The sequence below is a fragment of the Cydia splendana genome, chromosome 25, assembly GCF_910591565.1.
Source record: "Cydia splendana chromosome 25, ilCydSple1.2, whole genome shotgun sequence".
NCBI classification, from domain to species: Eukaryota; Metazoa; Arthropoda; class Insecta; order Lepidoptera; family Tortricidae; genus Cydia; species Cydia splendana.
Window position 1 is genome coordinate 1,057,000 of NC_085984.1, and position 14,372 is coordinate 1,071,371.

The 14,372-nt window shown below is 35.1% G+C and overlaps 1 protein-coding gene across 1 annotated transcript in view; it reads left to right on the forward strand.

Moving 5' to 3' along the window:
- The first annotated feature begins 952 nt into the window (after positions 1 to 952).
- LOC134802582 (uncharacterized) overlaps positions 953 to 14,372 on the forward strand; it is a 115,443-nt gene continuing 102,023 nt past the window's right edge. The window contains exon 1 of the mRNA XM_063775218.1: positions 953 to 1,076. Within this exon, the coding sequence (XP_063631288.1) occupies positions 1,022 to 1,076 (55 nt within the window). The 5' untranslated portion in view covers positions 953 to 1,021. The remainder of the gene's footprint in view (positions 1,077 to 14,372) is intronic.

Sequence of the window (14,372 nt, forward strand, 5' to 3'; positions counted from 1 at the left end):
GTCTGACTCTATGCAAAATGTTTGTATTAAAATTGAACGGCACCCGATTCAATGTGTTAATGAATACATTTAAAATGTTGTCTATAGGTACGTAATTCACCAGAGACCATAGACAATATTTAAAATCCTCTTCCTCTGCATTTATTTTATTTATACAAATTGAGATTCTTATTATTTGTGTACTTATAATGGCTCTATATAATAGGGTCTATTCGAACACTATATACACACGCAAAATACGGACGACTTCCGTAAAAAAATGACACTATGATGGGATTGGAAGGAAAATTAAAAAACTTTTGTCGTGTAGCTATTTGTGGTTGATATTTATAAATAATTTTTCAAAATGAGTTCCGATGATAACAGCGACGAAGAAATTAATTGTACTCCGCCGGGATTGAGGGCTGAGGCAGAATTAGCAATTAATAAAATAACTTGTTGCCGACAAAGTCGAAGGAGAAAATACATGAATACATATCAAAATTTTATAAGCTGGAAGACTGACAAACATGCCCACGGTTTCACAGAGAATGTATTTCTGGCTTATTTTACGGAACGGCAAGAACCAAAAAACCCTCGACATTGTGGGCAATGTACTTCCGCATCCGCGTAGAGCCGAAGGCCCGAAGCGTCCGAGAGATTAATACCTATACTCAAACACAGAGCTATAGTATAAGTGTCCACCGATGGAGTTTTATGCGACTGCAACGAAAGGGCCAAGCCATACTGTTTGACCAAGATGTTGGCTTTATACAGTTAGAGCTTATAAAGTTAGGACTTACAGAGTAAAAGTTTTGGCACCTACTATTATATTTTTACGGCGACAATTTTTTATAATTTTAATAGATGATTGAACACAGACTTATCTTATTGAACATTTTCATCGTTACTGGATTTAATTTACATTCCATTCCCGTTAGCCTACCTACTCCTATTTTTGGAAAATTATAAACATTAACTTTAGCTATGGTGCTTAAATAATAAATAATTAAAATATACTTATTGGTTACAGAGGTATATAATGAAGTGTATTATGAAGAATATTTTGTTTTGGGCGATGTTGGTCAACGGTCTATGTAAGTGCCATGTATTTTATATTGCAACCATGATATTACAAGATGTATTTTTATTTTAGTCAGTACAGACATGGACCCTACTAGGGCGTGGCAACATTTTAAAACCATAATTAGGTACTTAAGACGAAACAGGAGCTGAGCCCGTTCTCAATTTTGAGATTTCAAGCTGAATATACCCGTCGCTCTGACAGGGCGTAACCGCGACATGAGAGACTATAGGTATTTGTGTTTGTAATGCACGCACATAGACGTGTGGGTGGATTTCAAAATCCCGCGAAAACTTATGGTTCGGTCTTTATAAATAAAACTTGTAGGTCGTGCGAGTTGCAACTTTTTTTATATGTTTTGAACAACTATTATCTTAATGTTCCTTCAATTACCATCTCCAATAACTGAATAGTTTTTTTTTATATAAAATGTTTTATATGTCTAAAATCATCACCGTCTACCGAAAAAATCTGAACCTTTTTCTTTGCAGTGAAAATTATAGCATACCTATCGTACGTTGCGATTTTTCTTTTACTTATATCTTTCCCATGTTGTTGTTTAACACATGAAAAAATATGCAATAATTCCTTCACCGAGAAAGTACATTTAAAATTTTGTCACGTGTATTCGTCAACACCATCATGGTAATGTTAATGTGAGCTTATCTCCGTGTATGAACAACGAAATACCGCTAAAGGTCCTTGCCCTATTTTTCACTTTAATATAGAATGCAAAAAAATGATTTCGCTATAAAATCACATCATTGAATCGTGAGAAATATTACGAACAAATTTGTAAAACGTAGTTTGTCACAACATAGCATCATCACCGTAATGCTTTGGTTTAAAGAAGTTATGAATTATATACATATTAGAAATGATTACTGAAATGAATGGCAAACTACATGAAGTTTATTGCGTGGCATAGACATTAACTACTATTATTCGTATTCTAGAAATAAAAAAAGGAAACTCTCAAAACGTCAACACCATACCCATCATCACCGGGAAAAAATGACGACCGGTGATGATTTCATGTGTATGGTGATGACGGTTCTCAGAAACTTTTCTAGTTATTTTGCTATAATTCATTATGAAATTATATTTGTATGTTATTATGTATGTTTGAAAATGGTTCTCTATGTCTTCTAACACTATATGTGACGTCCCACGGTCAAAGGTACCTTATGGCGGGTATGGAGTTATGCATACCCCAGTAATCTACAATAAATAAGCTATCGATAACACAAAAGATCAACCTTCTAGGTTGCGTAGTTACAGAGATATGATTTTTTGAAAATAATGTTGTGAAATTAGCAACTTTACGATAGAGAAGTTTTAAGTTTAGCCGCCTAAAAAACTATGTTCCTGAAGTAAGTTACATAGTTGACTACAAATAATAATACCTTATATATGTGAGATTAAAAAAATATTGCGACTTGTTCTGTAATGGAAATAGAAACTTTTGATATCGACTGATTTATGTGTATACTAGCCAATCTCTTGAAAATAAAGTTTTATTTCATTTTCACGATTGATTGCAATGAGCTCTCAAGATTTAAATTCTATCTATTAGAAAACGACACTGACAGACAGTTTAAGCAAAAAACAATACCGATTTAGAGGTGAAAATGTATTTTCTGACTTTTTCATATAAAATCACAAAATTGAATATTTTTACTTTTAATGTGACACACAATCAATTTTTCTGAGCACATATGAAAGAAATTCTGTCATTCAAATGAAATAAATCCTAAAACCCCAACTAAATACTATATTTAACCCCTTATGCCACTTTAAACTTACATAACAATAACAGTATTTGCTCCATACATTTACGAAAAGGTACCTTATGGAAATAAATCTAATAATACATCACTACAAAATATCAATCATATTACAGTTTATCTTTTATGAATAGAAAATATTAATTTACATTAAACTGCCCCAAATTTAATTAGTTCTTCGTCATAATAATCTTAAAAAAGACCAATAATTTGTATGTAATGAAAAGGTACCTTGTGATTAAGTTACATGATGAGGCATGATGATGATGATGGAACAGTTAGGATAAACTAATAATATTTTGGGGTTAAGATGGTATAAATCGTCTATTTCTTATCAATAATATATTTCGGTTGCTATTGAAGATAAGCGGCATTGAGGTTCAATGACCTCAGATATTCCATAAGGTAATGCGTCGGGTATTGGCATTTTTCAGCAAACCAATGGCTGATTTACTGCATGCGACCAAACCAAATGAAGATTATTCTAGTTAAGAAAGACTTGACGAGAGTAACTTTGGTATAATAGCAGGCTACTTGGATTTGTGATGTCGGTCTATGTACGGTTATAATATTTGCGAGGCGCCCCAACCAGAACTGAAATTATCAAATTAGTTTTGCAGAATGCTAATACAGTTCTCTACCAAACTTCTTTTCCCGTATTGACTAGTTTTTTTGGGAATTTTCAATCTTTTTTCCATAAGGTACCTTTTCTACTAAACTCTGAGACGACATTACTAGGCTTATAACTAACTTATAACAAAAATAAAAACAGGTAAACAAACGTTACGCATTAAGGTTTCAGATCACACAATAAAAAAAAATTGAGCATTTTTTCACCTCTTTACAAAACATTTCATATCTCCGAAACTAGAAACCCTCATAAGGTACCTTTTCCCGTGGAACGTCACATATAATGTCTACTTTATAAATGTAGAATAAATGTAGAAAGAGTAATAACTATTTCTTTCACACTAGAGGATGGTTAGGTTTTAAATAACATTTTGATTAAGTTTAGGTCACTTAGAACTTAGACCATACAAAATGTTTTTTTGTTTATAATCTAATACATGTAAATCGTGCAACTTAGAGTCTGTAATTGCATGTTAGTCGTGTTAAAACATAGTATTTAAACAAGCAACATATATAAAGTTTTAATCGACCATAGGCTACGGTACTGGCTCACTATCGTGATTGCCTTATGTTTTTTGATAATATTATATTAATTGATGTATATAATTACAGCAATTAATATTTATACCATTGGGTAGTCACCGGACCCAATACCTAACATTTTGTAATTTATGACATGCATTAAAAGTAGGGATCTTGCAACTTATAAAACACTGATTATATATAAATGTTTAGATATTAAACAAAATATATATTGATTTAAATCATTATATCTACTTTTAAAGTTAATTTATAAAGCAACAAAACACAAACTTATACAATGAATCAAATTATCAAAAAAAAGTAATATATCATAAAAATTAAGCTCATTGGTAAGCCAGAAATTTTCTTATATGATATAAATACCAAGTTACGCAGTAGATAAAAGAAGATGCGGGTTTAAACTGATAATAAGAGAACAATATTGATAATATGATTTAACATTGAAAAAAAAACCCAATAAAATATTAAATACATAAATTGCCTATTTCGGAATATAAATTATTTAAAATTATAAAATACAAATACTTGTTATATAATATTTATTTATATGAATAAAAATATTTTTTATAATTTTCTGAAAATAATTTATTTACCTAGTCTTATGTTCAAAAACATGTTATTTGTAATGTTTATTAAAGTTCTAAATTATTACAATTAAAAAAAGTTTTTGTTTTTTTAAAACGTTTTTAATACATATATAAATTAGTTCCCAAATCGTCATTACCGTACATGCAGTATCATTACCATCCATAAAAGAGTCATTACTATACCATGGTTGTCATCACCATCTTGCGTTTTTATTTTCCGAAAGCGATAACTTCAAATATAAGCCACAAATTATTGTATGAATACCATAAATATCCTCAATATATACAGCCCCCTGTTACTTTATACAGCTAGAATCGTGTTAAATTAAACATTTAAAAAACTTAAATGTTTGTATGGTGAAATTTTTTAAGATGAAATCCACCCTGCGCTCGTACTCGTGCCCCCGCACGCACCTCCCTGCCTGCAATTTGCAATGTCACTTTTCGTTCGGTACTGCCGCGAAGCGTTCACTTACCTTTTAAGTATCTATTGCGATTTAAATTTTTGACGCGGCTTACGTTTACGGAACTCGATATCGAATGGTTGTGTACTTGGTGGTTAATACTAGTATGTACTTTTTTTTTCAATAATGCTTAAAAACGAAGTATAGACATTAAAATTGACCCTAAACCACTATTTAACTTCACTTTAGAAAATACGTAACAACAATAGAGCGAAGAAGCAGAGGCACTTACATGCTCAGTTAATATTTCTGTCAAGTACTAAGCAACTTACCAAAAAATGTAGAGTAATCATATAAATAATTATTCCGCACAGAGTGCGCCACAGTGTTTTTATCGTCAGCTAAAGCCGGCCACACATAGTAGCACTGTCTGAACAACATGAATCTAACAAAAATATTAATTAAAAATTAGTAGGTACACTTATTGTATTACACACTTATCTTTAGAATTGAACATACATTGAATTACGGTTAGATTAAATTTACGACGCATTAGTGCGGTTAGTTGGGCGTCGATTACCACCAAGTGTGGACGCGGAAACAGTTTAATTTATATAAAAACAGTTAAGAATTTCTTTCGATATATTTTGGTATGACTACAATGACATTTGTATGGACGCTTAATATGTTGGTACACAGTCGAAATAAAAATGTGTATTTTATAATAATAGTTGCAAATATAGTGTTAAAATATATAGTAAAATAAATAAGTGAATCGGTTGTATTGTCTAGGAAATTTCGCAAAAAAATTTTGTTGGCGACATTTGTATGACGACATTTAAACGGCTATTTTAACCGTACAAATGTCGATTGTGGCATACAAATGTCGACATAGTACCATATAAATGTCGAAAAGGTGCCATAAAAGTGTCGACAGGGTCTTACAAATGTCACAAAGATAATAAATAGTGCTATATTTTTTTTTATACTGCCATATAATGTCGAAAGAATGCCATATACATATCAAAAGCACCTTACAAATGGCTAAATAGTGACATACTAATGTCGATATTTAAACGTCCATATCTTGGCAACTATAAAAAGTAGAGCGGTGCCTCCTACAGTATATTTTTTGTTGTTAAGAACCCTTCCTAAAACGATGATTATTATAAATTAGATTTTCCAAAAATAAAAAATTGCCATACAAATGTCGAAAAAACACCCTCATTGAGATATTCCTACGCATATCATGAAACGCCGCCATTTCATGATCTGACTAATACGTCGCACCATACGTTCCTTTTGAGTAGCATGGGTACTAAAATAACGTAGCGTCCAAAAATCTTCAATAGTCTGTCAAGCCATTTCAATGGTTTTCATTTGCTAAAATTTAAATCCTGAACTTTAATTACACCCCAAGCAAACTAGAACTTGGCGCCCTTATAGATATCAATTCTTTTTCCGGCCAAGTCAACAACGACGAATATTCTTATATTAATATTGAACATGGCTCTCATTTCACATTTATGTTTTTGATGGGATATCATTACTTTTTGTACAGAAATTATTAGTATTCATCATAGTTGATTTCAAAACTAAAATTTATTTTTAACCGACTTCAAAAAAAAAGGAGGTTCTCTGTTTGACCCGTATATGTATGTATGTTTGTCCGCGATTTGCTCGCGTTTGGCTTTCTTTCAAAAAAGTGTTTGCTACATTCTGGAGATGGTTTTAGTATACATAGAGCTGAGCTGATGCTGAACCCTGGCTGTACCTAGTGGAACTCAGGTTTGGTGCAACATAGGCACACGCTATTTTGGTCATCCGACTCGTCTTTATGAGCACTTGGGAGAGCAGTACCCAAGATAGAGCTGAAAAGAAAAATGTCAAAAAAATACGTGAGCTTATGTGGGGGAATGTTTTAGCCAAAAACCTCACCAAATATCACCAAGGGGATAATCTCATCTTCTTCTTTCAATCTCATCTCCTTCTCATAGTTAAATCGGGTCCGTTTCCAAATTAATAACTATAAATACTATAATCTATAACTTATTTAAATGTAATATTTTTAGCGGTGCGATGTGTAACTAATTTAAGTAATAATTGCAGCGATACCCTCGAACACGGTAGAACTACTGGAGATAAGGAGAAGCCGCCCCGGCTCGGTACTCGGACTCGAGATACGGAGGATCTGGCCCGGCTCGGGACTCGGAAAACAGATAAGGAGAAGCCGCCCCGGCTCTGCATTCGGACAAGAGATAAGAAGCCTGCCAGGCTCGGGACTCGGAAAAGAGATAAGGAGAAGCCGCCCCGGCTCTGCACTTGGGCAAAAGATAATGAGAAGCCGGCCCGACTCGGGACTCGGACTGGAGATAAGGAGGATCTGGCCCGACTCGGGACTCGGACTGGAGATAAGGAGGATCTGGCCCGGCTCGGGACTCGGAAAAGGGATAAGGAGAAGCCGGCCCGGCTCGGGACTCGGACTGGAGATAAAAAGGAGCCGGGCCGGCTTCTCCTTATCTCTTGTCCGAGTCCAAAGCCGGGCAGGCTTCTCCTTATCTCTTGTCCGAGTCCCGAGCCAGGCCGGATCCTCCTTATCTCTTGGCCGAGTCCCGAGCCGGGCCAGATCCTCCTTATCTCCAGTCCGAGTCCCGAGTCGGGCCGGCTTCTCATTATCTCTTGTCCGAGTGCAGAGCCGGGGCGGCTTCTCCTTATCTCTTTTCCGAGTCCCGAGCCTGGCAGGCTTCTTATCTCTTGTCCGAGTCCCGAGCCGGGCCGGCTTCTCCTTATCTCTTTTCCGAGTCCCGAGCCAGGCAGGCTTCTTATCTCTTGTCCGGGTCCCGAGCCGGGCCGGATCCTCCTTATCTCCAGTCCGATCGAGTACCGAGCCGGGCCGGCTCCTTATCTCCAGTAGTTCTACCGTGGTCGAGGGTATCGCTGCAATTATTACTCAAATTAGTTACACACAGCCCCGCTAAAGCTACAAAATATTTTTTTCTCTTTACATTGGCACAAACAGTCAAATTACAGAAGAGTTACCTACATTGAAAAATATTACATTTAAATATGTTATAGATTATAGTATTTATAGTTATTAATTTGGAAACGGACCCGATTTAACTATGAGAAGGAGATGAGATTGAAAGAGGAGATGAGATTATCCCCTTGGTGATATTTCGTGAGGTTTTTGGCTAAAGCATTCCCCCACATAAGCTCACGTATTTTTTTGACATTTTTCTTTTCAGCTCTATCTTGGGTACTGCTCTCCCAAGTACTCATAAAGACGAGTCGGATGACCAAAATAGCGTGTGCCTATGTTGCACCAAACCTGAGTTCCACTAGGTACAACAGCCAGGGTTCAGGATCAGCTCAGCTCTATGTATACTAAAACCATCTTCAGAATGTAGCAAACACTTTTTTGAAAGAAAGCCAAACGCGAGATAATCGCGGACAAACATACATCCATACGGGTCAAACAGACAACCTCCTTTTTTTTTGAAGTCGGTTAAAAATAAATTTTAGTATTGAAATTAACTATGATGAATACTAATAATTACCGTACAAAAAGTAATGATAGTATATTTTGCTAAGTTTATGACAATTGTCACAAGAAACAAGACAATTGTCACGAAATTCCGACATATAACTCATTGCCTGTCAAGAATTACCTACAATTCTTCTAAATCTTGACAATTGTCAGAAACTTCGCAAGAGAAATATCTGTTTTTTTTCCGATATAATAAAGTTTTTTTTAAATAATACAATGATGGTGGCAAACAGGAATACGGCCCGCCCGATGGTAAGTGGTAACCGTAGCCCATGGATTCCTGTGACGTCAGCAACAGTGATTTTACAATTGTCGCACCTGTCACCGTGGTGAAATTGGGGCCTGAATGTAGCTAACACTTTTTTGAAAGAAAGCCAAACGCGAGATAATCGCGGACAAACATACATACATACGGGTCAAACAGAGAACCTCCTTTTTTTGAAGTCGGTTAAAAATAAATTTTAGTATTGAAATTAACTATGATGAATACTAATAATTTCCGTACAAAAAGTAATGATATCCCATCAAAAACATAAATGTGAAATGTGAGCCATGTTCAATATTAATATAAGAATATTCGTCGTTGTTGACTTCGCCGGAAAAATAATTGAGATTGGATAAGGGTGCCAAGTTCTAGTTTGCTTGGGGTGTAATTAAAGTTCAGGATTTAAATTTTAGCAAATGAAAACTTTATGAAATGGCTTGACAGACTATTGAAGGTTTTTGGACGCTACGTTATTTTAGTACCCATGCTACTCAAAAGGAACGTATGGTGCGACGTATTAGTCAGATCATGAAATGGCGGCGTTTCATGATATGCCTAGGAATATCTCAATGAGGGTGTTTTTTCGACATTTGTATGGCAATTTTTTATTTTTGGAAAATCTAATTTATGATAAATATCGTTTTAGGAAGGGTTCTTAACAACAACAAAATATACTGTAGGAGGCACCGCTCTACTTTTTATAGTTGCCAAGATATGGACGTTTAAATATCGACATTTGTATGTCACTATTTAGCCATTTGTAAGGCGCTTTTGACATGTATATGGCATTCTTTCGACATTATATGGCAGTATAAAAAAGATTATAGCACTATTTATTATTTTTGTGGCATTTGTAAGACCCTGACGACATTTTTATGGCACCTTTACGACATTTATATGGTACTATGTCGACATTTGTATGCCACAATCGACAGTTGTACGGTTAAAATAGCCGTATAAATGTCGTCATACAAATGTCGCCAACAATATTTTTAGCTAAATTTCCTACACAATACAACCGATTCACTTATTTATTTTACTATATATTTTAACACTATATTTGCAACTATTATTATAAACACACATTTTTATTTCGACTGTGTACCAACATATTAAGCGTCCATATACTTACATGTCATTGTAGTCGTACCAAAATATATCGAAAGAGATTCTTAACTCTTTTTATATAAATTAAACTGTTTCCGCGTCCACACTCGGTTAATCTAACCGTTATTCAATAGGCAAAGAAGATTTTGGGGGGTATCTTTAAGTCATAACAAAACAAGTGCCGCGCGGGACAATGATAAAAAGGCTTCCCTTGTTTTATTAAATAACGCATTAATTTATCGAAATGATTAAATCAATCCTCTAGAAAATGCTCTTTATGAAAATACAAAGTTACCTACATCCAAAGTTATGATTTTTTTTATTAGGCTATGCCGCCACTGGGACACGCGCAAAAGCGGCAGATTTCGCCGTTTTTGGAACTTCAAAAGCGATTATGTCAGAAACAAATAATATTTAAGGTACAGTTGTACATAATTCTTAAAGCTTATAATACACTGAATTAAAATATATACATACCTAGTCTTTTAGTCCTATGGACTTCGAGTTTTAGCCGTGGGACAGCAAAAAATGCCTATTTGAAAATTGACCACTATTTAACTTCACTTACACTTAGAAACTGCGTAACAACAATTAGAGCGAAGAAGCAGAGGCACTTACATGCTCAGTTAATATTTCTGTCAAGTACTAAGCAACTTACCAAAAAATGTAAAGTAATCATATAAATAATTATTCCGCACAGATTGCGCCACAGTGTTTTTATCGTCAGCTACAGCCGGCCACACATAATAGCACTGTCTGAACAACATGAATCTAACAAAAATATTAATCAAAACAAAGTAATTCACTTTTAATCTCGTTCGAGATCGCGACAATATTAATCGAGATCTCGACCGAGATTACATAAATCGAGATTTCCTGTCAACGAGATTAAATCTCGAAAATACGTGCGAGATCTCGCGAGATCTAGATTGCATTCCCTAGTCCTAGCTGAATTGGTTGTTCCATACTTACTCGTACTCTATGGAATGTCCTATTTAGCTAGAACCCTAAATGGCTCAACAATCACGGAACGTGACTGTACAAATGTTCTGTATATCCTGCCTTAATATTTAGTTATGTAATGTCTATACTTCGTTTTTAAGCATTATTGAAAAAAAAAGTACCTACTAAGTATTAACCACCAAGTACATAACTATTCGATATCGAGTTCCGTAAATGTAAGCCACGTCAAAAATTTCAATCGCAATAGATACTTGAAAGGTAAGTGAACGCTTCGCGGCAGTACCGAACGAAAAGTGACATTGCAAATTGCAGGCAGTGAGGTGCGTGCGGGGGCGCGAGTACGAGCGCAGGGTGGATTTCATCACAAAAAATTTCACCATACAAAAATTTAAGTTTTTTAAATGTTTAATTTAACGCGATTCTAGCTGTATATACTAGTAACAGGGGGCTGTATATTGAGGATATTTATGGTATTTATACAATAATTTGTGGCTTATATTTGAAGTTATCGCTTTCGGAAAATAAAAACGCAAGATGGTGATGACAACCATGGTATGGTAATGACTTTTTTATGGACGGTAATGATACTGCATGTACGGTAATGACGATTTGGGAACTAATTTATATATGTATTAAAAACGTATAAAAAAAACAAAAACTTTTTTTAATTGTAATAATTTAGAACTTTAATAAACATTACAAATAACATGTTTTTGAACATAAGACTAGGTAAATAAATTATTGTCAGAAAATTATAAAAAATATTATTTTGACGTGAAACGTAGGTAAACTTCTTTAAAAACCCGTAGTAGAGGTGCCGGATCAAAAACCGATGTAACGAAAAAGTGTTATGGCGCGGCGGCTTATATCTCCGAAACTATAATACCTATAAACATAGTTTTGATATAGATATATAGGAGAAAGTAGCCATTACTCGGAACAGCACGTGCCGCTGACATAGATGGCGCTGATTCTGCGCTAGACACGAAGTATTCGGAGCAAAAATGACCCCTATTTTCAGTGTTCATTTAGTAATGACTCATCAGCCCATTAACCGATTTTGGTAAAATTGATGTCATTTGATAGATCTTATTTTATTTTAATGAAATATGAGTAAAATAAAGCACGCGGAATTATAATAAGCTGTTAAAAAATACAAATGTGACAGTTTTTACAGAATTTTTATCACTGCTCCTGTTTGAGGCCACCGTGTGCGAAAAAAAGGGCACAAAACTGACGCAAAATACCTGAAATAGTAAGATAAAGCAAAAACGGTTCTTTACATACTACTTTTACCCTAGTAAAACATGCTAATCTCCTCAAATAATGCATTAGAATCTACGGCGGCGAGAGTTACTTTGATAGAACACATAGAACGTATGACGGCTGCTTGACAATCTCGAGTTCCTATTGCTAATTACTATCTTAGTTGGGTAGTTTCTGATGTACATATGGGTAAAAAACATATTTTAGAAAAGGTCACTTCTGTGGACAATACTATAAAAGGTAACGACTCTGGTACATAATATATATCCCGTTTTTCTCATTTGAGTCTTAAGTATACTGAAAAAAAATATTCCGCCTGTAAAGGTGCTGCCTAAAAAATTGCTTTTAGATTCCCTTAAATTTGCGATGGCTACAGGAAAGACACGAACGAGTTTGCTATAAAACGTGTATTACCCGTATAAAATATCTATTCTCGTAATTTTGGTGTGTTATTTTCAAAAAAATAGTACCTTATGGTTACATTCATTACTCCAAAACGAATTGATCATATAATTAAATAGGTGTGACGCTGTAATAATTATTAAAAAATCACCCATCAAATGCTGTATTCAAGTTCATTTAGATACAGTGAATCATTACGACCCCAAATATTTTTTACAGATAAAATTTAAGATATTACGCAAAGTTATTATTATACACCAAGCATTCGCGAGATGCGCGACTTCGGTATTCAAACACAAAGCAATAGTACAAGAGTCTAACTAAATGCGAAGGCCGAAGGCCCGAAGCGTCCAGGATGTCAGTGGTTAAACACAGAACTGACAGCCTGGACGATTCGGGCCTTCGGCCCTACGCGGAACTCGGCCTTCGGCCTTCGCATTTAGACACTTGTAATATTGCGCTGTGCTAAACAGCTGACATCCTGGACGCTACGGGCCTTCGGCCCTACGCGGAGCTCGGCCTTCGGGTTTCGCATTTAGACACTTGTACTATTGTTCTGTGTTAAAGCACTAACATCCTGAACGCTTCGGGCCTTCGGCCCTACGCGGAGCTCGGCCTTCGGCCTTCGCAATTAGACACTTGTACTATTGCTCTGTGCTAAAGCACTGACATTCTGGACGCTTCGGGCCTTCGGCCCAACGCGGAGCTCGGCCTTCGGCCTTCGCATTTAGACACTTATGCTATTGTTATGTGTTTAAGCACTAACATCCTGGACGCTTCTGGCCTTCGGCCCTACGCGGAGCTCGGCCTTCGGCCTTCGCATTTAGACACTTGTACTATTGTTCTGTGATTAAGCACTTAAATCCTGGACGCTTCGGGCCTTCGGCCCTACGCGGAGCTCGGCCTTCGGCCTTCGCAATTAGACACTTGTACTATTGCTCTGTGCTAAAGCACTGACATTCAGGACGCGGGTGTGTAATGATCGCTATAACAATAAATGATATATTTCCATTCGATATAACAATATATGGTATAATTTTGAAAGATATATCACTAAGGTCCTATAATCAATAATGTGTATACCAACAAAAGGAATAATTTTATATTGTATAGTTAAGGGTAGATATAAAATAAATTTAATCTAACGATTACCAAATATAAGTTATAAATGACATAATGTCTAACTGTATAATATATGATATTACATACATTAAATATTTCGTCTATAAAATTGAATTACCCAACATTTATAAATTACCGAAAAAAATTACTTCATTATTTTATCGTGTGTGAAATTATATTAGGTTCAACCCATAAAATAAAATTTATGCGGTGAGCTTACATTTAGAAATCATACTAATATAGGTTTTAACATAGCAAATATGACTTGGTGACAAATCGACGAAGCCCCGCAAATGCGCGCTTCTATTCTCTGCTCTGAGGGACAAAAGATAACTAACGAACCAACCTAACCCAACCTAAAACAGCGGTTGTACTTACATGCTCTTCTTTGTTATGCGAGCCCCCCGAGCCGCCTTCCTCTTTAGATATGGGGATTCCTGTGTCTATTTTTTTAACCCATACCATACTTGATTCGACTCTCCAATATCAAATAATATGTCTATAATACATAATAGCTAATTAATGTTATACCGAACCTTATTATAAAGTATGTGCGTTATACTACCTTAGCATTAGGTTGAAAGATATTATAGCAAATACCTTTTATACTGTATGAGAGATATATCTGATAAAAATATGTCATTCGTATGTATATATCTAATAAATTATATCCGTTGATCGTTATA